The sequence below is a fragment of the Pyrus communis genome, chromosome 5 (genome assembly GCF_041283825.1).
Source record: "Pyrus communis isolate YQ-2024b chromosome 5, ASM4128382v1, whole genome shotgun sequence".
In the NCBI taxonomy this organism is placed as follows: Eukaryota; Viridiplantae; Streptophyta; class Magnoliopsida; order Rosales; family Rosaceae; genus Pyrus; species Pyrus communis.
Window position 1 is genome coordinate 7361648 of NC_142569.1, and position 26586 is coordinate 7388233.

The 26586-nt window shown below is 37.1% G+C and overlaps 3 protein-coding genes and 1 pseudogene across 7 annotated transcripts; 3 read left to right on the forward strand and 1 right to left on the reverse strand.

Moving 5' to 3' along the window:
- Nucleotides 1–535: 535 nt before the first annotated feature.
- LOC137725897 (UDP-N-acetylglucosamine diphosphorylase 1) lies at nucleotides 536–5736 on the reverse strand. The gene is made up of 15 exons (XM_068464734.2): nucleotides 5388–5736; nucleotides 5091–5145; nucleotides 4859–5010; nucleotides 3735–3774; nucleotides 3515–3607; nucleotides 3172–3284; nucleotides 2977–3051; nucleotides 2678–2717; nucleotides 2475–2557; nucleotides 2015–2092; nucleotides 1655–1798; nucleotides 1405–1472; nucleotides 1192–1306; nucleotides 940–1096; nucleotides 536–828 (listed from the first exon to the last, which is right to left on the reverse strand). The coding sequence occupies exons 1-15, from the start codon at nucleotides 5535–5537 to the stop codon at nucleotides 731–733; spliced, it is 1461 nt and encodes a 486-aa protein (XP_068320835.2). The 5' UTR covers nucleotides 5538–5736; the 3' UTR covers nucleotides 536–730.
- A 9050-nt stretch (nucleotides 5737–14786) lies between these two features.
- Nucleotides 14787–16989, forward strand: LOC137724664 (serpin-ZX-like). The gene is made up of 2 exons (XM_068463403.2): nucleotides 14787–15343; nucleotides 15627–16989. The coding sequence occupies exons 1-2, from the start codon at nucleotides 14852–14854 to the stop codon at nucleotides 16788–16790; spliced, it is 1656 nt and encodes a 551-aa protein (XP_068319504.2). The 5' UTR covers nucleotides 14787–14851; the 3' UTR covers nucleotides 16791–16989.
- Nucleotides 16990–17838: 849 nt separating this feature from the next.
- On the forward strand, nucleotides 17839–20890 carry LOC137724665 (serpin-ZX pseudogene; annotated as a pseudogene).
- Nucleotides 20891–21861: 971 nt separating this feature from the next.
- Nucleotides 21862–26412, forward strand: LOC137726302 (phenylalanine--tRNA ligase, chloroplastic/mitochondrial). Of its 5 annotated transcripts, none has more exons than XM_068465215.2 (11): nucleotides 21913–22198; nucleotides 22733–22923; nucleotides 23177–23383; nucleotides 23478–23595; nucleotides 23825–23901; nucleotides 24567–24746; nucleotides 24916–24960; nucleotides 25304–25408; nucleotides 25863–26000; nucleotides 26096–26149; nucleotides 26232–26412. In XM_068465215.2, exons 1-10 carry the CDS (start codon nucleotides 21991–21993, stop codon nucleotides 26144–26146), a joined length of 1320 nt encoding a protein of 439 aa, XP_068321316.2. In that variant the 5' UTR covers nucleotides 21913–21990; the 3' UTR covers nucleotides 26147–26149; nucleotides 26232–26412. The 5 variants fall into 5 exon arrangements, with proteins under 5 accessions (XP_068321317.2, XP_088550148.1, XP_068321316.2 ...); XM_068465217.2 differs by having other exon boundaries at nucleotides 21915–22198; nucleotides 25863–25976; XM_068465216.2 differs by having other exon boundaries at nucleotides 21862–22198; nucleotides 25863–25976; nucleotides 26096–26412.
- The last annotated feature ends 174 nt before the right edge of the window (nucleotides 26413–26586 follow it).

A 26586-nucleotide genomic window follows, 5' to 3' on the forward strand; every position in this document is an offset into this window, starting at 1 on the left:
ATAAATGATTGGTTGTGTAAAGAATAAGTCTACCATTACCGAGTCTGATAGTATAACTAAACAGAACATTAAAATGATTGGTTGTGTGAAGAATAAGGCCTGGTTTGATACTGAGGTGATTTTGAAAAAAACTGGCATAAAAAAAAGCTAGGAGCTGTTTTTGTGTTTGGTAAACATTCAGCTTCAGCTTTTTTTCACAGTTTTGGATGAAAAAAAGCCAAAACAAGAAGTTGCCAAACCCAACTTTGAAAAACCGACTTTTTTCCACATCTATTTTACATAAAAGTTTACCTAACACTATAATACTGCTTTTTATTTTCAAAAGCACTTAAATAAAAAAGTTTACCAAACACTTTGCTGCTTATTCTCACAGCACAGCAGAAACAGTTTTTTTTTTTCAAAACACAGCGATACCAAACCAACCCTAAGTCAAGTGGGTAAATGATTCATTATCCTCATGCAATGCCAAATTAAGCATGCGTGGTGCTCGACTCAACTCACCATCCCACAATCACTTTTTAGAGTTAGAATTTGGTTTTTGCAAAACACATAGTGATAGAATTGAAGCATGACCAAAATATGTATTCCAAAGACCTTCACTTTATACACTGCAAATCACCCACTAATATTATCACAAACAGTCAAATATATAGGACCTAACTCACACTCTAGTTTTTCAGTAAAATACAGCCGCACAAATCAAGGGAAAAATACCGATTCTTTCAACTGATTAGAATGTTATCTCGCAAGGGGCATGGAAGGTTCTTCCGCGGCAAATAGCTTCGAGGTTTTCTCCACCGTATGAACAAAGAGGTGAAACCTCTACACCTGCATTCAACAGCAATTGTGTCAATGCAACTTTCCCTTATTTTTTTTGTTTCCTTCCCCTACGTTTATGCACATACTAGAATGCAAATCAAAGCAAAGTGCATGAACTACCAGTTGCATATAGAGGCACTGAATGTGTTAAGAATCCGCCAGCGGCAACTACCCAACGAGTGTGAAGTCGGAGAACAAGAAGCCTAGCACTATCTGGAGTGTCAAAATTCGACCCGTTTGCATGTTTTACTGGTGCAAACTCTTCTTCACGCAATACCTGAATATTTAGCAAACAAATGCAATCCTTAGCACCGCAACATCAAGAAAGGAAATAGTTGGGATTAGAGTACAAGCAGGGGGTAATGAAATTACCTCAAAAAGCGCAGTTGAGGGAGCGTAGGGAAACGCATCAAATATGAATTGCTCTAGTTTGAATCCCATTGACTGTCCATGGATCGAAGGAATTTTCTTCTCAGCAAGATGGTAACTGCATTCACGTGTTTACAATATTATTGTTAGAATAGCCAAAACTATCTATGAGAAATTCCAAACGCAAGGCAATTAGAGAGATCGAGAGAGACTGACATGCTATCCTTCTCAAGGCCATTAGCCACTTGGTTTAGAAAATCCAGGGTAAACATGTGCAAACACACCTGAAACATGCAAAGTGGCAAGAAGCTGTCATAACTCATGATTGAAACTATAAGCTAAAGGGACATGAATTCTCTTCTTCAGACAATTGGACCTCAATCCACTAAAGAAAGCATAGAATTTACAAGACAGTATTTATTTCAAAAGAAAGAAATAGTAGATCAGAGGTAACAATAAGCATTACATTACTCCAACAAAAACGAAGACGTCCAGTTTCTTGATTGATTGTAGATGCCAGAGATGAGTCCATCTCACTGTATTCAACCACAGTTAGAGGTCCCCCTTTTCCTCGACGAACAAACACACCAACCTTTTCTTGTGGGTATGCCTGTAACGAAAAACCCCAAATAACTCAAAATGATAATAGTTCTAAAATTCAATATGTATGGAATGATACAAACTTTCAGAACTCGTGTAAAACTGATGTATCAGTAAAATAGTTATGCAGAAAAAAGTATATTCTTCCAAAAAGATGAAGGAGCAAAAGTAAATATGTGTGTATGTGTCACACAGAGAGAGAGAGAGAGAAATTCTTATCACTTACCTTACGAACAACTTTTGCAGCAGCTGAAACACCTTTATCAATGAAATATCCCAAGAACGTTGGATCAGCTACACGAACCTGCTTTCAATAACCTAATCATTATACCTCTAAAATAAGAAAAACTTCCAACTCTTTTTTTTTAAAGAACAATTTTACACTCCAGTTGATTTAGCTTTTGGTGGAAAATAGACGAAGAATTTTTATTCTCCCTCTTTGTTTGTTTAATGTAGAACCAAAAAAATTTGAAATCACATCTCGGTAGGTTTGGTTCCTTTATCCAACTCCCTACCATGCATCATCTATTTCAGTGGACACTTTAGGTGGGACTGAGAGGAGAAAAAGATGAGTATTTTCTTCCTTGACCAACCAAATAATGGCAGAGATGGACTTTCAATTGCTCCCCCTCTTTTTTCTCCTCCTTGCAGACTACAGACACCATTCGGAAAGGAAGAAATCTCACCAGTGCATTGTCAACTCCATAGCAATCCACATATTTAATTCCTCTTGTAGCCATATCTTCTAATAATCTTGATGATTTTATAGCTGATAAAATATATGGGTCCAATTCATTAAGGAATGTCTTATCGGCAGTTAAGGAAAACTGAGGAAATTAAGCTCAGCAGTAGTAGTTGACATGTTGAACCAAATCTTATGGGAAAATACCTGAATATACTCCTCCATTCCCATCCGGAGCCTTAGCTACCTGACTTAGAAGAATAAACTGGTGTTAATCATAGGCCTTTTTTTTTTTTTGAGGGTGGCAGTATATCACAATCTTTTATGGAATGGGCAAACAGTGCCTGTCAAATGGGCAGTATATCACAATCTTTTATGAAATTTTTTTCCTATTGGTCTATTCCAAGCATACCTAAGGTAAGTAAGTGATTCTAAAAAGCCTTAAAAAAAGGAGGTAAAACAAAATGAGGTTTCCGAACAAACGACAGTTCAAAAAGAAGTCTAACTCTGTATGGAGTTTCCATGATAAATCTGCCATCCTTTGAAACACAAGGTATGGTACCTTGCTGAAAGAAGGTGACCTGCATCAAGGAAGTTTGAACATAAGGAAAGTAAGCAAAAACACGTTTTCCTTCATAGTAAGCAAAAGCATCCCAGATTATCAACAAAATATAAGAAAAATGAACCTGAAAAATTCTTACCTGGTCAGATTCGAGACCAAAGTATTTATGACTTTCAAAAAATTTCCGTGTGGATTCATCAGTAAATGGACTGGTCAGGATATACCAGTGTATTTGCAGTGGAGCAGCAGAACCTGAATAATATAGTAATTAGTATGAAAACCAAATTACTTAAGACCATAAAGAACCTCTTGCAATGAACCATAAAAGTGCCAGCTTAGCTGCTATTAGCCTTGTCATACGAAAATAATTTCACCTTCACCAAGACTTAGGGGTTCATTTATGGTAGGAAGCTACATTGTTTGGTAACCAAGCCTATGGACTGGAGAGAGAGGAAAGGAAAAAACAGAGAAATAAATCATACCCTCATTTATAGCTTGAGCAGCTAGTCTTTGGGCACACAAAATCCGCTCAGCTTGGAGTTGAAAGAGTGACTTTCCAGATGGAAGTCCAATGTCTAAAATATGTAGAAAGTTATTACGCAGGTGATAAACATTTCAGCTAAAAGTTAACATAAAGGTATGATACAGAAAATTCTCTAAAATAAGGTAAAGAATGAAAAGAAAGATAAGACTACTACTCACTGAAGCATCCTTTCGGGTCTGAACTTCCAAGCCGGGTTCCCTGCAAAATTACCAAACACATACTTGAAAAACTGATGGGGCAGGGTTGAAACAACTCAATAAGTTACGAAGAAAATGTGCAGAAGCAGCCCAACTGGAAACAGTTTAGCGGATTTATTCATGACTAAGTTGCCTCAACCACATACTTCATAGCCTCAATCAGCAAACATGGTCAAATGGGCAGAATCATTTTAGTCACAATGAAAATTTCTAATAGCTTCCTTTACCACGATGTTTATTATCCAGAGAATTACTAGGCTTGAGTAGTTTACTGTTACTATGACTTGTGCACACAACACTTAAAATGAGATTAAGTGAGTCAGGAAGCTGAGAATGATGGGCCCCTGACATGAGCCTCAAATTCTTTAAAAGCATTCACCCAGATATGGAACCCGAACATGTCGGTATTTCACTTCCCAATGTGACCAGAGAATGAACTACACTGTAAAACATTTTCACTTTGCCCCATACATCCCCACCCCCCTTAAAACAAAAACCAGAAAAAGAATACAAAGAAAGAATAAAGATTTTGGAATCCTATAAAGCAACTTTGCTGTAAACAATGAGTACTCACAGGGAAAACCATATTCCAATGTTTTTTCCATCACTAAGTGCTCTCAACTATTGTCCCACATGGACATTTAGAAAATAACATCCTACCAACAAGAGAGAGGGACATTATTCGTAAGACTACCTATAATTCCATAAAACGACATCATAGCCAAATAATAGTTAGAGAGAGAGAAGGAGGGGATGATTAAGTGCATTATGGACTAAAAAAGTTTGCTTTAAGCATTAAGTGGACAAACCCTATCTGTAATCAAGTTATCTTTACGTACACAAAACCCTGAAAAGCGACTCCAAACCGAAAGTCATAATTTTAAGGGGAGAGACCGAGAGAGAGGTTCCAAATGTAACACCCCACTTAAAAAAACAAGCACCATTAAACTAATAATTCTCTTTTGATGCAGTAATCAGTATAAAGTTTAACATTAAGCAAAAGCAATGAGTGCCAAGCAATGCTACATTAAGCAAACATATGTAGTAAAAGTTACAAAACATGATTGAAAAAAACTGGACCTTACCTGTCCACCGGACAAAAGTAGGACACCCAACTTTCCCTCGTAGATGGCTTTCAATCCCATCTTCCACCACCTCTCTCTGTCTTCGAGCGTTCGCTCCTCCACCGACGACACATTACTCTCCGGCACCGGCTCAATCGCCGCCGTCGGCAGCCCTGCCAAACCATCAAAATCCTTCAGGACTATTAATCATACTCTAATTATACGACCTTTGTGTGCGTGGGGGGATACTGACCGTGAGATCGAAGCGAACACCGTATGATCCGATCGATTCTCGAAAGATCCAAACTCTGAACAAAAATGTAAAGGAAGTTGCATCAATCAACCGATTCACAAGAAAAATTTACCATGCAATCATATCAACTGTACCAGATTGGCATTCAAATGAAACACATTTATGAAAATTCAGCTGAATTATCGTTACTGGTCCCGAATTCCATCAATGCCGAGCTCTGTTTTAAGAATCTTAACTGTTTGGTTGCCGAGAAAATTAAAACCAGAGAGAGAGAAAGATCCAGAGCAAAAAAATGACCTCGATTTCATTGACGAGAAGCTGGCGTTCGTCGGGGGAGAGCTCGTCCCAGAGGGCAAAGGCGTCTTCTTGGCCGTAATCCTTGAGCCTCTCCAGTAACCCCTGAGGCGGCGGTGGCGCCGACGTCACGTCGCTCGCTGGCTCCCTCATTTTCTCTCTCAAGAACTCTAAATCACTCTCTCTCTCTCTCTCTCCTCTCTCTGTGAAGCTTAATAGAGAAAACGATGGAGAGCATCAGTAGACAGCTAACAGTAGTAGTGGCGAGGAAGACAAGAATCAATTGTCAGTCGGCAGAGTAACCACCTACTGTATCCAATTGACGAAAATGCCCTCGATCCGGGAAGTACCAGTTGGGTCATGGTCCATGGGTACTTGTGACTGCGTTCAGATTTGCGTTGTGGGGCCCGGTCGTGTGGGACTCATTGGGTGTGTGTTACTCTTAGCGCAATTTTAGCGTGTAAGGGCTCTCCATGGTAATTGGCAATTGAATTCCTTTAGTGAATAGTAACTACCTTTAATGAATAATAATTATTTTTTGCATCTCCATCCTAAGAGAACTTATAATGTAGGAAGGCCCCCAGGGCAACTGCGTACTGAATCCCCTCCAGTGAATAGTAATTACTTTTTGCATCTCCACCTCTAACTGATACCCGTGACAATATGCAATAAAATATTATTATTTTTTATTTTATAAAATAATACAAAATAATTTTATTTGTAATTTCGGATAAGATTTTTAATCGTTCTCGTTATGTCATGTGTCATTATCCGAAAAAAAACAATTTTTGGTGATAGATTTCGATAAAGTACTAAATTAAATAAATATACTCTTAGTTTAAATAAAATATTAAATTCAATAAATTGGAAATTACATAAAGTACTCTATTCAATAAATAAGAAATTACAACCCAAAATGATTGGAAAATTATGGACTTCGATTAAAAACAAATTCCCTAGTCCCTGAATGGAAAATCATCACCTAACCAATTTGTGGTGCTAGGACCATCTTCACTTGATTTTGATTCTCTTGCACGCCTCATTCGCACCACGTCCGCTTTCTCCGAATTTCAAAAATATTTAGAATTCGGAGACATCACCTTTACAGGCTCCTTCATAATGTCACGATCTTGTTGAGCCCTTATTTCCTCTTTAAGCTCTTCCCTTTCTTGCCTAAGTAGCTCTCTTTCTCTCTCATTATCTTGAAATAATCTCTTAGTAGCTACAACTTTTGCTTCATCTCTAACCTTATCAGCCTCAAATTTAGTCATTCCCCGCGCCAAAGTCAATTCACCTTGGTGAGCAAGTTCTTCCATATATTTTGCATAATCATTCTTAGAAGCACTCCCTTTTCTCTTTGAAGCCTTCTTACCTTGAGGCCTAATTGGATAACAGGTCGACCTCAACCCCTTGTTCAGGGGCCACTTCCGGCACTCGTTCTGTGTCGTTTTCATGAACATGTGAGTCATGATCAGGCGTAGAGTGTAGATGGGTGATGTTTATGACAACTTCTGGACCAACAGACACAACTCTGAATTTAAGACAATCTTCGACAATATTCCAACCAGATGAATGATTTGTTTTTGTTTTTGGCATTATACCAAACTTGTGCTTGAAGTGTCTACACAATGCGGGAGAAGAAATAATTATAATCAAAGTAGCTAATGTAAATTTGGGTATAGTGCAAACAAATATATAATATATTGCTACCTGATCCGCGAAATTTTCCCCACTTTGAAGATTACTACTAGCTTTTGCCAAGGCGTTTCTCCAATGAGTAAACAATTGGCTGAGTACTCTCCAACAAGGAGAGCGATTGTTTCGTTCTTTTCCCACCAATTTTCTCAAGAAAAAGGGTATGAATATTGCAGAAACAAATTCTCACATTTAAACTATGTATCAGATGTACTAATACCCTACCCCATTCATCTGGAAATCTTGGCTCCACATTTCTCGCAACTACATCTCATTACCCGTAATTGGATCATGAGTAACTTCAACCCAGTTAGAACACAACGTAACATCTTCAATACACGTCTAATTCGTATATGCATCATTAGTCATTTTGTTGGAAACAAAAGTACATAGAAACTTTGAGAGAAAGATTGAAATGTGGTTGAAAGTATTTGAAAAAAATATGAAATTGTGATGTAAGGTAAAAGAAAAGGATAAGGTATTTATAGAAAAGTAAAATCATTTTTTTAAAAATTTTTTAATTTTTTTTAGGATTTTTTATTAATTTTTTACATTTTTATTAACTAAATTAATTTATGTCGTTGGATTAAAAAAAAATTTGAAATCCAACGCTCCAGATTGTGCCACATGGCACAACGGTAACATATCTATTTTTTTTTTCCTTTTTTTTCTTTTTTTAAAATTTTTAAAGGTGAATAACATGGATCGTTGATCTGAAATCCAACGGCTGATATTGTGCCACGTCACTAGTTGTTGGGGGAGATTTGAAATTTTTTTTACTGCTGGAAATCCAAGGGTCCAAAAAAAATATCCGTTGAAATCCAACGGCCGAGAAGGTGCCATGTACCCTAGAAACGGTAACATTTCATAAATTAAACTGCAGGCCCCATTGATTGAAAAACTGTCAGTGACACGCCCCCAAGCGCACGTGTTATGCACGTGCCTAATGCAAATTTTTTTATAACATGGCTGACGTCACCCTAACGTCATCCTTGCATCAGCACGCCCTCAAGCGCTCAGGCCTTCGATTTACGCCTCCCTTCTCACACGGCCCCCCCTTAGCCCAATTGCCTATATAGGCTAGAGCAAGGAAAGGAGGCAATTGGATTGAAAAGGTCCCTGGTCCACGGGTTATTTGCTATTGCTAGACTTGCTCAGGCAATAAAATATTAGTATTTTTTATTTTATAAAATAATAAAAAATGATTTAAATTTAAATTTTGAATAAAATTTTTAACCGATCTCGTCATGTCACGTGTCGTTATCCGAAAGTATAATTTTTATGAATAGATTTTGATAAGATTTTTAACCAATTCCGTCACGCAACATGTCCTTATCTATTTAGAATCATTAAAAATATTGAAATGTAGTGTAAGGTCGGAGAAAATGGTAAAGTATTTATAAAATAAAATAAATTTTTAAAATTTTAAAATTTTTTGGATTTTTAATTAGTTTAAAAAAATGTATTAACTTAATTAATCTGGACTGTCGGATTACAAAAAATTTGAAATCCAACAGTCTAGAATGAGGCACATGGCCCACCCAAACATTTCTGTTTTTTTTTTTCTTTTTCTAAAAAACTTTTAAAGGCGAAAAAATTGTACCGTTAATCTGGAAATCAAACAGTCCAAATTCAAAGGGATTGAGTGGGGCTAACACGTTGACCCCATCATCTGAAAACATGCCCAAGATGCGCCCCCATGCGCCTTGCATCACTCCCTCTCAGGCACTCGGACCTTGGATTCCCGCTTGCCCTCTCCCACGAACTCCCCCTTAGCCCAATTACCCAAATGAGCTGAAGCTAGTTTGAAAGAGGATTGAATTGCAAATAAAGCCTGTGCACAGGACAAAAGAGCACGCTGGAAATGCTCCTATGTTGGAAATCTAGGACACGAGCACGCTGGAAGTGCCCTTATGTTGGAAATCTAGGACACGAGCACGCTGGAAGTGCCCTTATGTTGGAAATCTAGTGCCCTTATGTTGGAAATCTAGGACACGAGCACGCTGGAAGTGCCCTTATGTTGGAAATCTAGGCATAGAGATAAAGCTTCAACGACCTGTTTGGTCACTCTGCCGATTTTGCCCCTGTGAGCGGGTGGGGACCCGGTGGGTGCGACCCGAAAATGGGTCGGTGTATGGAGCGAAAGAAAGAATCTGTAGGGAAGTATAAAAGAAATTATTGGTTTTTGACAAGCCAATGAATGGGGATGATGATGGATTAATCTAGAAAATAATATCATTATTCAATTAGGAGTCCAACACGTGTTTGATCCAATCTCATATGGTATATGTATTTTTTTTCAATTGTGCAAACGAGTTTCTGATGCTAAGTGTATTTATTCTTCTTTAAAGCATGAGATGCTTTAAACTAAACTAAATATAAAGAGATGGACGCACTGTTCTGAGCAAATTAGGCCTAATTCGTACATGTGCACCGTCTTAACTCTTAAGTCTATTAGGAAAGTGTGTATGCATATGGATCAAACTGCCCTATTAACTAGAGAGTCTAGACCAAACATTTATGAAAGAAGCTTGCATACCAACCTTGCCAAATTTTGGTGGGAAGTTAGGGGGATAGACAATAGAATTCATAGCTATCATGTCAAAAGAAATTTGTAAAGCAAATGAAATGGGGAAATTTGGCTTTTGACGTGGAATCATTTAACAAGGTACTAAATGTTAACACTACAATGAACCATTCTACCGGCTTTGTTTGATAGAGATGATTAGTTTAGATATGACTATTCACTATATTAAGGCGTTTTGAAGGGAGAAATGGATGACAACTTCTCTATTTTGTACAAACTGAAAATTACTCACAAAGTCAAGTTTTTCTTTATGATCCTACCATTTTCGTGGGGACTGGTAGGGATATTTTTCTTCATGAGTATCCTTCAACTTGGACAAAATATGGAAGTTCTCATCCATTTCTTTCTTTAAAATGCCCTTCAATGTGGTGAATAATCATATCTAAGTTAATTTCCCCTATCAAACGAGACCATAGTGTTCAAAAATTTCAAGTCACACCACATAGCATTACTTCTTATTATTCTCTAATTGGGTATATTATCAATTTCCCCCCTGAACTTGTGACCATTGGCCAATTTCCCCCCTGAACTTTAATTTTGGCCAATTTCCCCCCTCAACTCTCATAATTAGTCAATTCCCCCCCTGAACTTTAATTTGGCCAATTTCCCCCCTGAACTCTCAAAATTAGTCAATTTGCACCCTACTGTTAATTTTTTTTTTTTTTTAATTTTCCATCTATTCTTTTCTTAATTTTCAATCTTTCTAATAGCTTCCAACAAAGTACTAAAATTAACATAAACTCACCTGCATAATATAGGGTAAAATGTACAAAAACATAATACAGTTAGTATGTGACATGGGTTGATTATAAGAAAAAGTTATGAATCGGGTTTAAAGCATGTAGAAGAAGAAATAATAACAAAAAGAAATAATAATCCTAAACTCATGGATCAAACCTATTTCAATAAAATGGGTTATTCTTAATAAGGAGTCGAAAATTATGAATAGACTAGCCATTTTTTTACTAAAGCTCGATTCTCCGCAATTTACTTGAACTTAGCTTTCACTTTTATAAAGAAAATTGTATTCACATACAAAAATTTACACATCAATCCTTTTTGTTATCAATTTTGTATAGTCAAAAATCAAATAAAATTACTCCATACTGATTTATTATGACTAATAATACTATCTATGATAAATTGTAAAATTCTAAATTTTAATCTATTTGTAATAGGATAAAGATATAGGAACATGATTAACATACATCTTATTTAGTTTCTTACACACACTTGTTTAATTATGATCAAATTAAAAATTTAACAGTAGGGTGCAAATTGACTAATTATAAGAGTTGAGGGGGGAAATTGGCTAAATTAAAGTTGAGGGGGGAAATTGACTAATCATGAGAGTTCAGGGGGGAAATTGGCCAAAATTAAAGTTGAGGGGGGAAATTGGCTAATGGTCACAAATTCAGGGGGGAAATTGATAATATACCCTTCTCTAATTTGGTAGCAAGATCATTTTCAATTTCAATGTTGAAAAGTAAAAATTGTTGAATCCTATGAAATGGGTGAGTTTTTCTAGGCCTTAAAATAATGTGAGTAATATTATTTAGACACATTTGTTGGAGAATATTTTTGCTCACTTATTGTGTATTGGATAGACACGAATTTCAAAACATAAATTCATCAAATGGTAATGAGTAGGGTGGTGAGCATTAATACCATTTAAGGGTGGTGAGGAAAAATGCATCCCATTTGTTGATATACTTATGCACCAAGGTTCTAAAAAGCATTAGGTAGTAGTTGGACAGCATAGAGAAGTTTAGCACCGGCCTAGGCATTTTTTGTTATTTTAATTAAATTTATTATAATTATAAAATATGTTTGTATGTATAAAATTGTGGACTCTTTTTGTTAGTTTTGTATCGTTTTTTAAGCCCATAATATTTGTTGCGCCTTTTAATCTCACAAAATGGAAGGTTGGGCCTTGTATTTCTTAGTTTTGATAGAGAATTGTCACATGTTCAAAAAAAAAAAAAACCATGCCCAAAGCTAGCCTAAAGGCTAAACCAACGTCGCCGTCACCGATCTCTGCAACTGCAGATCTATAACTTTATTTCTGCAACTCTTTCTCTCGTACATCTTCCATCATCGACTCCTTTTCTAGCACACCGAGAGGAAGACGGCCAGGCTTATCGAGACAGCAAGACGACGCAATGCAAATTTCCTTCTTAGTGAGTCGTGAGTCTCGCACAATATTTTTTTTCCAGACCACCCCATCAGCTGCTTAGCCACCTAATGCCGCCTAACAGCCTTACTGATTTAATAAACAATTTTTGATTAATCGTGGCGGTGGTTAATCAAAAATGTTATACAAGGTTGAATTGAAGAAACTCCGCTTACAAGCAAGACACACCATTAGCACAAACACCCGATAAAAGGGAGAGGGTATTCGTCAAAGGGCCTTTAACGTCTAATTTATAGAGATAGTAACAAAGAGAATTTTGAGTAGTAAGGGACGATTACCAAATTGTTGGAATTTTAGATAGATGGGCCCGGAGGGCCTCATTAATACTGTTATCAACTTGTCAATTACCACTTGTTCAATCCATCAGGTGTGAGATTTTATCACAAAATATTTTGGCATTAGTTAGAGTGAGATAATCATATTTAAACACTTTTTTTTTTCTTTAGCCCACTGATGTGGGATAGCTAACCCAAATTCCCTGTGCAACTTGGTTAAGAATGAATGATGAAAAGTACAAAATATAATTTCGAAGTCATTAAAGGCCTTGCTTTTTTGTGTAAAATATGACTTATGTCATTTGAAAAAATGAAAATGTTCAAATGTAAAAGTTAGTGCAAATGTTGCCAGTATTTTTCTAAAAAAAGGAAGATTATGGAGAAGGACTAACTCAATTATTGTTATCCAACAAAACTATGCTAAATTTTTTTATCGTCCTTGTAGTATCATGACACTTTCAAAGTCACTCTTGTGGTGAAACATTGTTAACTAAACCCTCATGATGAGCCATTAGCCATGTTAGCAATTGAGGTCCAAACTTCAACTTTCATTAATTTTTTGTTAAATAAATCCACGTGGGTCTACGTGGAGAGGCTAAATTCCTCTTTCAAACCAAACAAAGAAACCAGAAAACATAAGTTGTCAGATACTAGGGTTAAACTGAAATTGGAATTGACTTGACGAAAAAAAGGCTTGAAACTTGAACGACAAGGATGAGAGTGTGGCTGGCGATGGATCCGGCGAAACTTTGACATCCCATGGCAACAAATCTAGCAGCTCCCGTGGCTGCATCCTTAGCGAACACGAGAGTGAAACTGATTCGTTCGGTGTCACAACCCCTTGGTGGTATTTGTTTTGGCAAGAGATACAGGCTTCCCTCCCTCCTCCCCCCTTCCCCCACCTTCCTGTTAAAGTACCTAGTGGTTGCATGGGCTTTTTTTTTGTCCTGGTGGTTGCATGGTTTACTCCACCAATCCCTTGCTCTTTGGTACATATGTAATTAAAACAGCCTTCAAATTTTGAATCACTTGTGTGGCTTTTAGTTTTGGTGTTGGGCCTGGAGATATTAGTTCTGAATGTCTTATCCAAAGCTCAAACATTTCCCTGCATGTATGTGCCATCTAGTTTTGAATATACAACGACATATGGTTTTGGTTTCTTGATTTGATTTGAAAAAGACCAACTTCGTCTCTCCGTGTAAGATTCATGTGAGCTTATTTAACAAGAGACTACAAAAGTATAGATTTGGATCACAATTGCTAACGAGGTTCACTACGAGAGTTTAGTTAACTACTTTTTCATGATGAGGGTGACATTGAAAATGTCATGACACCACGGGAAGCACAAAAAAGATTTGGCAAAAAATTAGAGATAAACAAAAGTTAAACAATTTTAAAAGTTTGGGACTCTAATTAGTGGGTCTCCTATCATTGAAGAAAAAAAAAAACTAATTGACCCATACGTATAGATGAATAGTTAAAAATAAAGGCTAAAGTTTAAGTTTTTTGCCCCTATATTGAAGATGGTGTTAGGAAACACTTCTAAGTATCTTTCGTATGAAACACAATAATAAGAATATAACTGCTTAAGAACAAAAGTATTCTCTAGATAAATAACCCCAAACCAACCTAATTGATTAACAAAAACATGAATTTCCAACCATTGTTTTGTTATACATTTTGTGGACCATGTTCCCGACACACTGAAAAATCTCTCCAAATGATCAAGCCTTATTAGAGTAGAGTCTTTGTCTCGGAATGCTACTTAATCTACGTTTATTGCATATCGTTTATTATAATGGTAATCAATCAATACCTCCTTGGACACTATTCTTTCGTGACTGTTAATCAACGACTGCAGAAAAATGGTGAATCGTTTAAATTTATATATTAAATTGAGATTATTTGGAAAATATTGTAGTATGCATGATATATATTTTGATATTAATTTTATAAAAAGGATCCCATGAAAAACAAATTAAATTGATCACAAGAAAAAGAAAAAAAAAATTCCAAAAGAAAAAGCTCCTAATATTGTGATATTAATTATAATATATATGTGATTGTATGAATCACCAACATATTGTATTTAGGATTATACTTTGAAGTTTGTCTTACTTGCAAGACAAGTAAATACGCTATAATTATTATAAATGAAAACATAAATAATAAAAATTATCCTCCACTTAAAATTTCTCAATCCTTCTTTTTATCTCTACCGCGGGCCTTTAGTAAAATAAATAGGCTACAACACTCAATTATTAGTGATATTTTTCTTAACTTATAAGTGAAAAATCTAGATTTGATTTTCGCCAGATGCGAGTTTGAACTATATTATTGTTAGCCCATTATGAGACTAAACTCATCTCTTCTCTTAATATAAAACTATAAATAATGTCGTTTTTTCAAAAAAAAAAAAAAAAAAAAAAAAACACCCAATTATACTTTATAATAATTTGGAACATTCCTTCCGCAAAAAGGTTTAGGTTAAACCCTCTCTACATATTGCAACCATTGTACAGAAATTTAATCCAAAATTCAAAACCCCAAAACGTCCAACAGCTGACTTACACCACTCTCCCTCTCTACATTCAAAAGCGAGACAATGTTCGGAGATCAAACTTCGTCGTCCCCATACGTGACGCCTTCGTCGACCGCAGCCTTCGGGCCGCCGTCTTCAACCCCAGCCTTGGGAACGCCGCCGTCAACCCCAGCCATGGGAACGCCGTCTGGGAACTCAGCCTTCAGGCCGCCGTCGTCGACCCTAGCCTTCGGTCCGCCATCTTGGAACCCAGGCTTCGGGCCGTCGTCTTGGAACCCAGCCTTGGGGCCGCCGTCTTCGAACCCAGCCTTCGGACCGCCGTCTTGGAACCCAGCCTTGAGGCCGCCTTCGTCGACCCCAAATTTGGGGACGCCGTCTTGGAACCCAGCCTTCGGGCAGCCGTCTTGGAACCCCTCCTTCGTCACTCCTTGGACCCCGGCATTCGTAACTCCGTCGACGTTTCAACAGCAGACGCCGTTGTTTAACTTCCAGCAGCCTCATTCTCCTGGCGCCTTCGAATTTGAATTTGAGAGTTATATGCCGTTGTTTGAAGAGCCGACACCCTTCCCTGACTTTGATTTGATGACCGAGATTGATCATGTTTCTCTCCCCTTCTCTCTCCCCTGTCGCAAGATCCCCTTCTCTCTCCCCAATCGCGATATTAAAGTAACTTTCCCTTTTGTTATTGGTTGTTCTCCAGTACAAAACCCTAACCCTAGCTTTCAATTTTCCTTTTGATTTTGAATTCTAATTTTTGAAATTTTGAATACTAAGCCCCTTACTATTTACGTTTCGATTTGAACTCTTGGTTCAAAAAATTGCATGCCCTTTTCACCTATATATATGGTCTATCAGTTGTTTATCCATATGGGATTTAGGGTTTCTCAATTTTAAGTTAATTATTCTTGTGTTTGAATTCCTTGTAACTTTTTGTTTGTTTCTTTCTCAGTCGACCAAAGAATCCATCAGCAACCTAACCGATGTGTCTCTAAAAATTACTAAGCATCTACTCACCACTGAAGGCAAAGACAAAAACATGGTGTATTCGCCGCTGTCCATTCAGATCGTCATGTGGCTGTTAACGGCCGGGTCAAAGGGTCCCACAAAGGGGCAGTTGCTCTCTTTCCTTAAGTCTAAGTCCGTCGACGAACTCAACTCCCTCGCAACCCATCTTGTTCCTCTGGTCTTCGCAGATGGATCCCCTAGAGGCGGTCCCTGCCTATCATTTGCCAATGGCCTTTGGGTTAAGGAGTCTCTCTCCATCAAACCTTCTTTCAAAGAGGTTGTGGACGCTTCTTACAAGGCAGATATAAATCATGTTAGTTTCCAAAACCCTGAAAAAGTGAGACTTGAAGTGAATTTATGGGCAGAAAAGGCAACGAAAGGTCTTATCACTGAGGCTCTTCCTCCTGGATTAGTTGACAAGAAAACCATTCTTATATTTTCAAATGCCTTATACTTCAAAGGCCTTTGGACCAACAAGTTCAATGCATCAAATACAAGAGAGGATTTTTTCCGCCTTCTCAACGGTCATTATGTTAAGGCACAGTTCATGAGAAGCTACGAGGCCCAGTTTGTAGAAGCCTTTGACGGCTTCAAAGTTGCAAAGCTCCCTTACAAACAAGGCGAAGACAAGGAGAGGCAGTTTTCTATGTACTTTTTACTTCCACATGCAAGAAATGGGCTGCCAGCTTTGGTTGAAAGAGTTTGTTCCGAGCCTGGTTTCTTAGATCGTCATCGCCCAGAAAGACAAGTCCCAGTTGGTGCCTTCAAAATCCCCAGGTTTAAGATTACCTCTGGCTTTAAAGCTTCCGATATTCTCCAGGATTTAGGACTGGTGTTGCCATTCACTGATGGTTTGACAGAGATGGTGGAGTCAGATATAATTAAGGGAAAGATATTTCATATATCTTTCATCGAAGTTGAAGAAGAAGGCACAAAAGCTGCAGCTATTTCTACTTTTGTCGGTTGTTCAGGTGCATCGGGTAGACCGATTGTACCGATTAAAAAGATAGACTTCGTGGCTGATCACCCATTCCTCTTTTTTATTAGAGAGGAGAGGACTGAAACGGTTATGTTTATTGGTCAAGTGCTCAATCCTCTTAAAGAATGATTTTATCATAGATAGGGTCAGAAAATCTCTCTTGTTCTATCTCTCTTTTAGGTTTGATTATCCCTTAGATTTAGATTTGGTAGTTTTGCTCTTTTTTTGAACGGAAACAACTAGTGCTCTATATGTTATATAATTTGGATGTATGATTGCGGTTGGGATGATTACTAATTTTTATTCATTAGTTTTCTTTGGAGCAGTATTTTGACATTTGAGGAATTCAGTGATTGCTTTGTGTTTCTCAGAAAATTATTGATTTTTGATAAGCAATGAACAAACACGATGATGAGATAAACTGTGATTTAAACGGTATAATATTCAATATTAGGAGTAATAAAGGGACAGTGATCCCTCGACAAGTTGATCCAATCTCTTCTCTCTTCTCGTTTGTGTTTTTTTTTATTATATTTAATTGTAAAAACGAAAGTATTTCTCTGAACTCTCTCAAGTCCTCATCTAAATGAAAACAAAATTTCGTATATTTCGTATATCCCTACGGCTGAACCCCCTCCCCCGCGGCGAAAGGTCTTTTAGTACCTTTTTGAGTTCTTCATTTTTTTTTTTTTCCCAAAAAATTTTAAAACTGTAAATGCCTCACAAGCAGTGAGGGATGGTTGCCGAGATGCGAGAGACAGTCGCAAGAGTCTGACCAAAAGAATGTGGATGTTAATAAAACGAGTTTAGTTTTAATTTAAAACTTGGCATAGATAAAAATGTCGGTGAACTCAAATAAAAGGTGTTGTGAATCTTAACCGATAACTAATAATTTTTTTAAGGACCAACCACCACACAAAGTTTTGTTTATATACATACTTCATACGTACTAAAAAAAAGATGCTTCATGACTGGTGTTGCCTTTCAATGGTGGTAATTTAACCGAGATGGTGGAGTCATCACCAGCAGATGCCACAATGTATCATAAATCGAAGGCACAGAAGTTGCGACTGTTTCTAGTTGTGTAGTTGTTTGTTTCGATTCTGGTGGTCCGATTTCTCGCAAAAAGACAGATTTTGTGGCTGATCGCCCATTCATGTTTTTGATCAAAGAGGAAATGACTGAAACGGTTTGTTCATTGGTCACGTTCTCAATCCGCTCGAAAAATGATTTATCATTAGGGCAACTCTCTTTTTAATCTGTTTTTCTAGATGCTATTGGAGTAGAAACCTGTCTCCGAATTCTCTTAGTACTACGGTCTAGTGGTATTCTTCTTAACTTATAAAAAGAGGTCTTAGGTTCGAAGGTTCGATTCTCCTCAAAGACAAATTTGAATCACATTATTGCTAGCCCATTGTAAGGCTAAATCCCTTCCATTTTATTGTGGATAATATGTTTGTTCAAGAAACTGTAATCAATATAGGATTCCGTCCGGAAAAAAGATTACTTAGTTTAACCTAAAGAATGAAACCAAAGTTCTACCCCGCTTTTTTTGTTGTGTGTGGATGTTTATCCCTTAGTTTTATTGAGCTTTTATTAGTTTAATTTGCTTCTTTTAATAATTCCTATTTGTTAGGAAACATGGTGGTCAGTGTTTGACCTAACTATTGTACAGAAAATTAAACCAAAGTATACCCCGTTTTGATCAGAGGATTGGGTTCAAAACCCTAGCTAGTGTGGCTGGCAAAACGTTGAAAAGATAAGCTACACCATTTTACACCAAGTGTTATATAAGTCGAGATAAGTTTTATATTTTAAGTTGTTAATTTTTTAACATAAATATCTCACCATTTATATAGTGACACGAAGTGTACCACCCTTGTTTTGGACACATTGAAAAATCTCTCCCCATCACCACGCAAAATTTTGTTTATTTGTAATTATTTACATACACCAAGTGATATTGCCGGATAGAGTCGAAGACTAAGACACCAAAACAATTGAGGTGTGTATGACGCTGTGTATTAATTTGATGCAAGTTGTAAATGTATTTCATTTGAGGTGTTATTAAAAAAAGTGCGCTATACAAAATAATTGCTTTCAAAAGTGCTTTCACAGCCAAAAACGCTTTTGTAGAAAAACTTAAATTTTTAATAACAATTCCAAAAATGTTTATACTAAAAACAATTAGACCATAAACATAAAGTAATGTTATTTATACCATGTTTTTGTACCACATTTTCATACCATCTTTGGTGGCATCTGATGTGGACAGCCACATCATTTGAAAAATTTGCAAAACCTAAGGAAAAGAAGAAGAAAGACTTCTCGTATATCACAATCATCATTTAATTAACTAGTTTTTCTTAATTATTAGTTTATTAAATAATTAACTAAATTTAAAATTTTGATTAATTCAAATGATGTGGCTGTCCACATCAAATGCCACATTAAATGGTATGAAAATGTGGTACAAAAATATGATATAAATAACATTACTCTTTTCTATATTAAAACGAACATTCTATCCCCTTCCACAATAAAAAGCTCACTTAAACGCCTCTAGCTTCCCCACCCCCTTCCAAATCTACTTCAAAACCAGCGTGGCTGCCAAAATTGTTTCGTACAACATGTTGAGTAGTCTTTTCATTATTCTTCCTTCAAAACCCTAGCCCTTTATTCTTTGAAATTAAGAACCATACTATTTAGGTTTTGATTCCAAATATTGCATGCCGCTTTCACCACTGGGCAGTTAGTTGTTTCTCTATATGGGATTTAGGGTTTAGGGTTTAGGGTTTAATGTATGTTAAAAATGTTTTCCCTAAACTATATAGGGGTCAACCCAATGTTGGTTTAATTGTTCTTATAATATAATATTTCTGGATGATAATAATTAAATTTTTGTAGCACTTTTGACTGTTGGAGTTTAGAATTAAGCATTGGTAATTCACTTGGGGTTTTTGAATATCTATGATTTCTGGTTGATTTCTAAACCCTATTATTTGTGTTTAATTTCCTTGTAACCGGAGGTTGCTTGTTTGTTTGTACGTATCTCAGTCGACCAAAGAATCCATTAGCAACCTAACCGATGTCTCTCTCAAAATTACTAAGCAACTGCTCACCACTGACGGCAAAGACAAGAACATGGTGTATTCGCTGCTGTCCATTCAGGTCGTCCTGTGGCTGTTAACGGCTGGGTCAAGGGGTCCCACAAAGGAGCAGTTGCTCTCTTTCCTCAAGCCAAGTCCGTCGACGAACTCAACTCCCTCGCCTCCCATCTTGTCCCTCTGCTCTTTGCAGATGGATCCATTAGAGGCGGTCCCTGCCTGAACTTTGCCAATGGCCTCTGGGTTGAGGAATCTGTCTCCATCAAACCTTCTGTCAAAGAGGTTGTGGAAACTGTTCACAAGGCGGCTATAAAACAAGTTAATTTCCATACCAACCCTGAAGAAGCGAGAGCTGAAGTGAACTCATGGGCTAAAAAGGCGACGCAGGGCCTTATCAAAGATGTTCTTGGTCCTGGGACAGTTAACAACAAAACCACGCTTATAGCTGCAAATGCAATATACTTCAAAGGAGTGTGGAGCGACCAGTTTGATGCATCGGAGACAGAAGAGTGTCGCTTCTACCTTCTCGATGGTACTTTTGTTAAGGCACCATTAATGAGAAGCTACGGGGACCGGTTTGTAAAAGTCTTTGATGGCTTCAAAGTCTTGAAGCTTCCTTACGAACAAGGCAAAGACGAGAAGCGGCAGTTTGAAATGCACTTATTACTTCCCGATGCAAGGGATGGGCTCCCAGCTTTGGTCGAGAGGCTTTGTTCCCAGCATGATTTCTTAGATTGCCATCGCCCCGAACCACTAGTCCCAGTTCGTTTGTTCAAAATGCCAAGGTTTAAGATCACCTCTGGCTTTTAAGTTTCCGTTATTCTCAAGGATTTAGGACTGGTGTTGCCTTTTAGTGATGATGGTGAACTGACAGAGATGGTGGAGTCACCCCGAGGTAAGGCCAGACTTATCCATAAGTCCTTCGTTGAAGTTGATGAAGAAGGCACAAAAGCTGCAGCTGTAACTGTTGATGATGACATAGGATTTTCTCTACACGATGAACCGATTAAAATGATAGACTTTGTGGCTGATCACCCATTCCTGTTTTTCATCAGAGAGGAAATGACTGGAACGGTTCTATTCATCGGTCACGTGCTCAATCCGCTTGAAGGAGATGAGTAGAAATATATAACTCTGTTGGTTTATTTCTACATGCTATAGTTTATCCCTTAGACTTAAATCTGGTAGTATTCTATATGTTTTCCTTTCCTTTATGTTTTTCAACTATTTACGTTGTGGGATGATTGCGTTTAAAGATGGTTTTTACTTCTTTCAAGCAATATTTTAACAATTGAGGTTCAATGATTGTTTTGTGTTTCGAAGTTAATCAAAATTCCTCTAATTCGTTCCCTCTTTTTTCTTCTTTTCTTTTTGGTGTTTGAGGTTCAGTGATTGTTTCCATGACGAGTCGATTCAATCTCTGTTGAAATATTAATGTAAAATTTGTAAGGCTTTTATGAGAAAGCTATAATATTCAAAAGAAGTGGGCAAAGCCAATGATACTTTAGACCATAGGCTGCACGGAAGAGGATACTCTCCGGATTCACTTTGTGGGGATCCTAAGGATTCTCACATCCTAACCATTCATCGAATATCGTGCGATCAATTTTCGTCTGGTACTATATATTTGTGTTTAATTTTAAATAAAAAAGTCAAATGATTTCTGATTGTACGATGTACGATAAATGACTAAGATGCGAGGATCCCTAGAATCTCCACAATTTGAATACAGATGGGATCCAAATCCGCACACGAAGGCTTAGAGCCGTGTACAATGAATAGGGTTGGAAGAAATATGTCCAAGATATGCATTGTCTATGTAGCTTAGTGCGAAGTGCTTGCTTGTAAAATATCTCCAAGAAATATCCTATACAAAACTTAAAAGAGGTATAGAGAGAACAATCTAAAAGTGTGTGCAGTAAGGGTGTCAACCCGCGCAAGTCTAATAGGAAAAATCCGACTGTAATATTATCATTTTGTGAACATAATGTTACTTGAATGGTGTTGATCGTGTACACATTTTATTTATGACTCGTACGGATTTCAAATTGCGTAACTTATCGTGTCCGGATTGGCATTGGGCGTTTCAATTTTACCAAACCCAAACCCGAGAAAAAAATTCGAGAAAAAAAAAAAAGAAAAAGAAAAGAAAATTAAGGGCCCAAATCGTCGATAAAGAGTCGAGACTCTGCCACGCACAGCTCTTCTCAGTCCCAACGAGAATGGCAACGGCCTTCTCATTTGCGCAGACCACTCTCTTCTCCAAAACCTCACCTTCTCTCCGCGCAGCTTGCCTCAGAAGCTTCACTTTCTGCCTGCCGTTCTCTTCTTCCTCTGCAGCTCTTTCCTCCGATAAGCTTCACAGCAAGAAATGGAGGCAGCCGGTGGCTTCGGTGCTCGAGCTGGGCGGCGTCAAGATTGCTAAAGATGGTAACTTTAACCATTTCCCTCATCTGGGTTGCTCTTGTTTTTGATATTTGCTGTTTTTCCGTATTGGGTTTGAGTGGTGATGAGATTTTTGTACTTGGCTTGCATTTCTACAACCTGAAACTTTGAATTTCTTCATTCCGTAAGTTGTAGTTTTCTGTGAAACTGTTATATTTGAATTGGTTTTACGTTTTTACAACTTGGGTTCGCCCTTTTATTTTATTATTCATTAAGGCTGCAGTATATTTTGTTCGGTATGCAATTGGTTGGTTGAAAAATTTTGCATTTTGTTTCGTATACTTGTTAGAATTGTATCTCACATAAATTCGTTGCACTCTGGAATACTTGTTTCCGATTCGAGTACATTCCATTCCAATGTTGGATGGCTTAAGTCTAACAAATTTTTGGAAGAATGTTAGAACTCTCATCATATGTTGCTTTTGATGCTGTGTCGGATATGTACAAATGGAAAGTTGGCGACTTGGTTTTCTGAAAGATTTGTTATTTGCATAATAATTTTGGATTATGCGTTTGTAGATGTGCTGAGGGATGACCCCACAAACAATGTTCCGGATACAATTTTCGCAAAGCTTGGACTCCAACTCCACAGAAGAGATCAGCACCCACTTGGGATTTTGAAGAATGCAATATACGAGTATTTTGACACCAATTACTCGAATCAGTTCGATAAGTTTGATAATCTTAGTCCAATTGTGTCTGTGAAAGAGGTATGACCTTGATTTTATTAAAAATTGGGCCATGAAATACGCCAAATGAAGGGATAAAGAATCTTTAGCTTCCAGTGTTTATCATTTCGTATCTACTATGTTTGTGGATTGTTAACCTCATTGATGATGTCATGCATTTTTCATAAGAGAAGAATTGTAGATGTGCATTATTGCAATGCTCTTTTATCCTTATAAGATTGTAAGAACCTATGACTTACTTCTTGACAGTGAATAAAATTTTCAATTCTTTCAGAATTTTGACAATGTTTTGGTTCCTGCTGATCATGTGAGTCGAAGTTATAATGATACATACTATATTGACTCTCAAACCGTTTTGAGGTGTCATACAAGTGCTCATCAGGCCGAAATATTGAGAAGAGGACATACTCACTTCCTTGTAACAGGAGATGTGTACCGTAGGGATTCCATTGACTCAACTCATTACCCTGTGTTCCATCAGGTTTCTTAACTCTAATGCTTACAATAAGACTTCAATGCTTCTTAGCTTCTTGGGATTCTGCCTTATGTAATGAATTTATTTCCTGCCCATATAGATGGAAGGTGTTCGTGTTTTTTCTCCACAAGATTGGGAGGCATCTGGGACAGATGGCACATCTTATGCTGCTGGAGATTTAAAGAAATGTCTAGAGGGTTTGGCACGCCACTTATTTGGTAAAATCTATCTTGAACCACTGTGCTTGGTATCTCATAGACAAGCTATAATTTGGTTTGCCATTTGAGTACTTTAGTATCCAACAAATAGCAAATAGGTATATGGAGTGTTATTTGCTTTAAAAATTCTTCAATTGTTTTCTTAGTTTATTTTATTTATATATTTATAAATTATATGAATGATACAGTTGTTTTGGAACATCTAAGTTGATTAAATTGAAATTTTCAGGTTCTGTGGAAATGCGCTGGGTTGATACATATTTCCCATTTACCAACCCATCATTTGAACTTGAGATATTTTTTCAGGTATACTACTGACTATGATCATTTTGGGGGCACAAAATAACATTCCGTGTTTGTTTTGGATTGTGAATCTACTTCATGCTATTTCTGATATATGTATAATTGTATATATATAATATGGATACTTCCAATTTTGGAACTCTACTTCTGCCTGTATAACTTGTTTTATCTACTGCCTGGGATATCTAGGAATTCTAGAGTGGAAGTAGGTGTTTACGCTAGATTTAAACTTGATACCTCTCCTAGATTACATGTAGGTCCCTTGAGACCCTTAGAAACCAAAACACAAGGAGTTGAATGCATGTAGATGAAAAAGTAATAGAACTTTTTCTTTCTGGTTACGAAAAAGTATAACTTATCAAAAATATATCCATGCAACTCCCAGGAGATACTTTCTATTCTGACTGTTTCTATTGCTCATTATTACTGTTCATATTCAACTAGTGCTTTTGATATGCTTTGAACTGGGACACCTGTTGATATTTAAATCTCATGTTGAACTAGTGGCCATTGGTACAAGGTGTGGTTCTTAAATGTTAAGGAAAGTTTTCTGTTGTTACAGTTCATGCTTTGAAACCGCTTGTCATTTCTTTTGAATTGACGCTTGGATGCATGAATATTTTTAGCATTAAATCAATTTTATAAGCTGATGTTGAATACAATACCAGGAAAAATGGTTGGAAGTTTTGGGTTGTGGGGTGACAGAACAAGAAATATTGAGGAGAAGTGGCAAAACAGACAACGTTGCTTGGGCTTTCGGACTTGGATTGGAACGGCTGGCAATGGTTTTATTTGACATCCCTGATATTCGGCTTTTCTGGTCAAATGATGAGAGATTCACTTCTCAGGTGGTTCCTGAGTCTGTTAAATATGATTTTTTTCTTCTCTTTCCTCTTTTTTTTTATAGATATATTCCATTAGCTCGATTTTAAGACTTACAAGTGAAATAAGCAAGTATTAGAGTCCTTGTCATTTCTAATCCAGTATCTGATTGTCCAATTTTGGATTTGGATACAGTTTTCGAGTGGCAAGCTGGGAGTCAAATTCAAGCCATTTTCCAAGGTAATGTTGCAACTCACACAGTGGAAATTACCATGTTTTTATTTTTTATTTTTTTGTCCTGGTCACTTATTATTGTGTAAAATTAAGATAAAGTTTAGTGAGATCTTTGACCTCCATCCCTCCCTCCTTCATGTGTTTAGAGCTTGGGCTGCCCCTTTGTTATATCTTGTAAATCAAAAGATAGAAAGCAAAAATTGAATCATGAAAAAGGAAAAAACAAATAAATGATGATCTTACAGCAGTTGCTTCTTAAGATCTTGGTAGTTATGGATCTAACTATTAATTTGAGGGTAAATTACTGCTTGCTAGCATTTCTTATAAAGTTTCTTTCTTTTCGTTTCAGTATCCTCCTTGTTACAAGGATGTCAGTTTTTGGATAAATGAGTCTTTCACCGAAAACAATCTATGTGAAGTTGTTAGAGAAGTAGCTGGAGATCTTGCAGAGGAGGTATGCCTGTTTTCACTCAAACTTTCTGGAGGTGTGTAGACGTTGAACATTATGGTTGAAGGGATACATTAATGTTTATTGGAAATGAAAAGCAGCTCTAACTTGACGTCTTCAGTGCAGCTAGTTTTCTGAAATGATTTTCTACCGAAGAGGCTTAAAATTGGAGGATTCGAAAGTTAAATTATAATCCCCACACTCAAACTGCTATATTAATTAACTGTATCAACCTTACTAAGTTGTTTCGGTGGAATAATTCCTACACCTGGAAAGTTATTTGTAATCCGAGTGTAGAAGTTTTACAAAAATCTCTTCTATGATTACCACTGTGATATTTGTCCATCAAATATTTCGCCCCAACATAGTCTGGAGTCTGATGAAGTGATCTCTAATACCTGACAGTATATTGGAAGTGGGGTTATGCAGTTTTCTGAAATAGCTATTCCATGATTGCCAGGTACAATTGATAGACAATTTCACAAACAAGAAAGGAATGACCAGTCACTGCTACAGAATCACATATCGATCCATGGAACGCTCGCTCACAGATGATGAAATTAATAAGTTGCAGGCAAGTCCTATAACGAGAGACGATGTATCATATCTTTCCTTCATAGGAGCATTCACACTTCCATAACTGTTTCGAATGTGTATGCCACACCTCCATAACTGTTTCGATTCTGTATGCAGTGGAATGTAAGAGAGTTGGTGCAGAGCAAGTTGAACGTCGTTCTAAGATGAGAGGTCTCGGTGCAGTAGATGGCAATCATGATTTATAGGTGTTGAATTTTTACCTACATTGTAAAATTGTTCCCTTTTTTTTCAGCTGCCTGTGAATACAGATTTTTAAGCCTGCCTTGGCAAGAGATAAAGAGATCAACCTTCCAAGAATTCAAGGGGGAGAAGTTGAAAATAATTTTTTTTTTTTACTGGAGAAAGAAAGGTTGTAGTATGGAAAATGGTTTTGGCAAGCGAATGTATTATTTCAGCAGCGGTAATTTGTTTCAGGGAGATGCGCAGGCCTGTTTTCTCTTCATGCACACGCTTATTTATTTCCGACCTTTTAGTTGAGTAAATCAAAGATGAATCAAGGGCCACCACGCAAGATATGCACTTTTGGTGTTTTACAGGCAGTGACAGGAACTGTATGCATATGGGCTTTGATTATATCCAAACGGGAA

Coding starts and splice junctions, on each gene's coding strand:
- LOC137725897 (XM_068464734.2), bottom strand. CDS start 5,537: ATGAGGGAGCCAGCGAGCGACGTGACGTCGGCGCCACCGCCGCCTCAG. Junction 3,608..3,734: donor AGACCCGAAAGGATGCTTCA/GTGAGTAGTAGT, acceptor TACATATTTTAG/ACATTGGACTTCCATCTGGA. Junction 2,558..2,677: donor GAATGGAGGAGTATATTCAG/GTATTTTCCCAT, acceptor ATATTTTATCAG/CTATAAAATCATCAAGATTA.
- LOC137724664 (XM_068463403.2), top strand. CDS start 14,852: ATGGGAACGCCGTCTGGGAACTCAGCCTTCAGGCCGCCGTCGTCGACC. Junction 15,344..15,626: donor TCCCCAATCGCGATATTAAA/GTAACTTTCCCT, acceptor TTTCTTTCTCAG/TCGACCAAAGAATCCATCAG.
- LOC137726302 (XM_068465213.2), top strand. CDS start 21,991: ATGGCAACGGCCTTCTCATTTGCGCAGACCACTCTCTTCTCCAAAACC. Junction 22,199..22,732: donor CGTCAAGATTGCTAAAGATG/GTAACTTTAACC, acceptor ATGCGTTTGTAG/ATGTGCTGAGGGATGACCCC. Junction 26,001..26,095: donor GTCCTATAACGAGAGACGAT/GTATCATATCTT, acceptor TTCTGTATGCAG/TGGAATGTAAGAGAGTTGGT.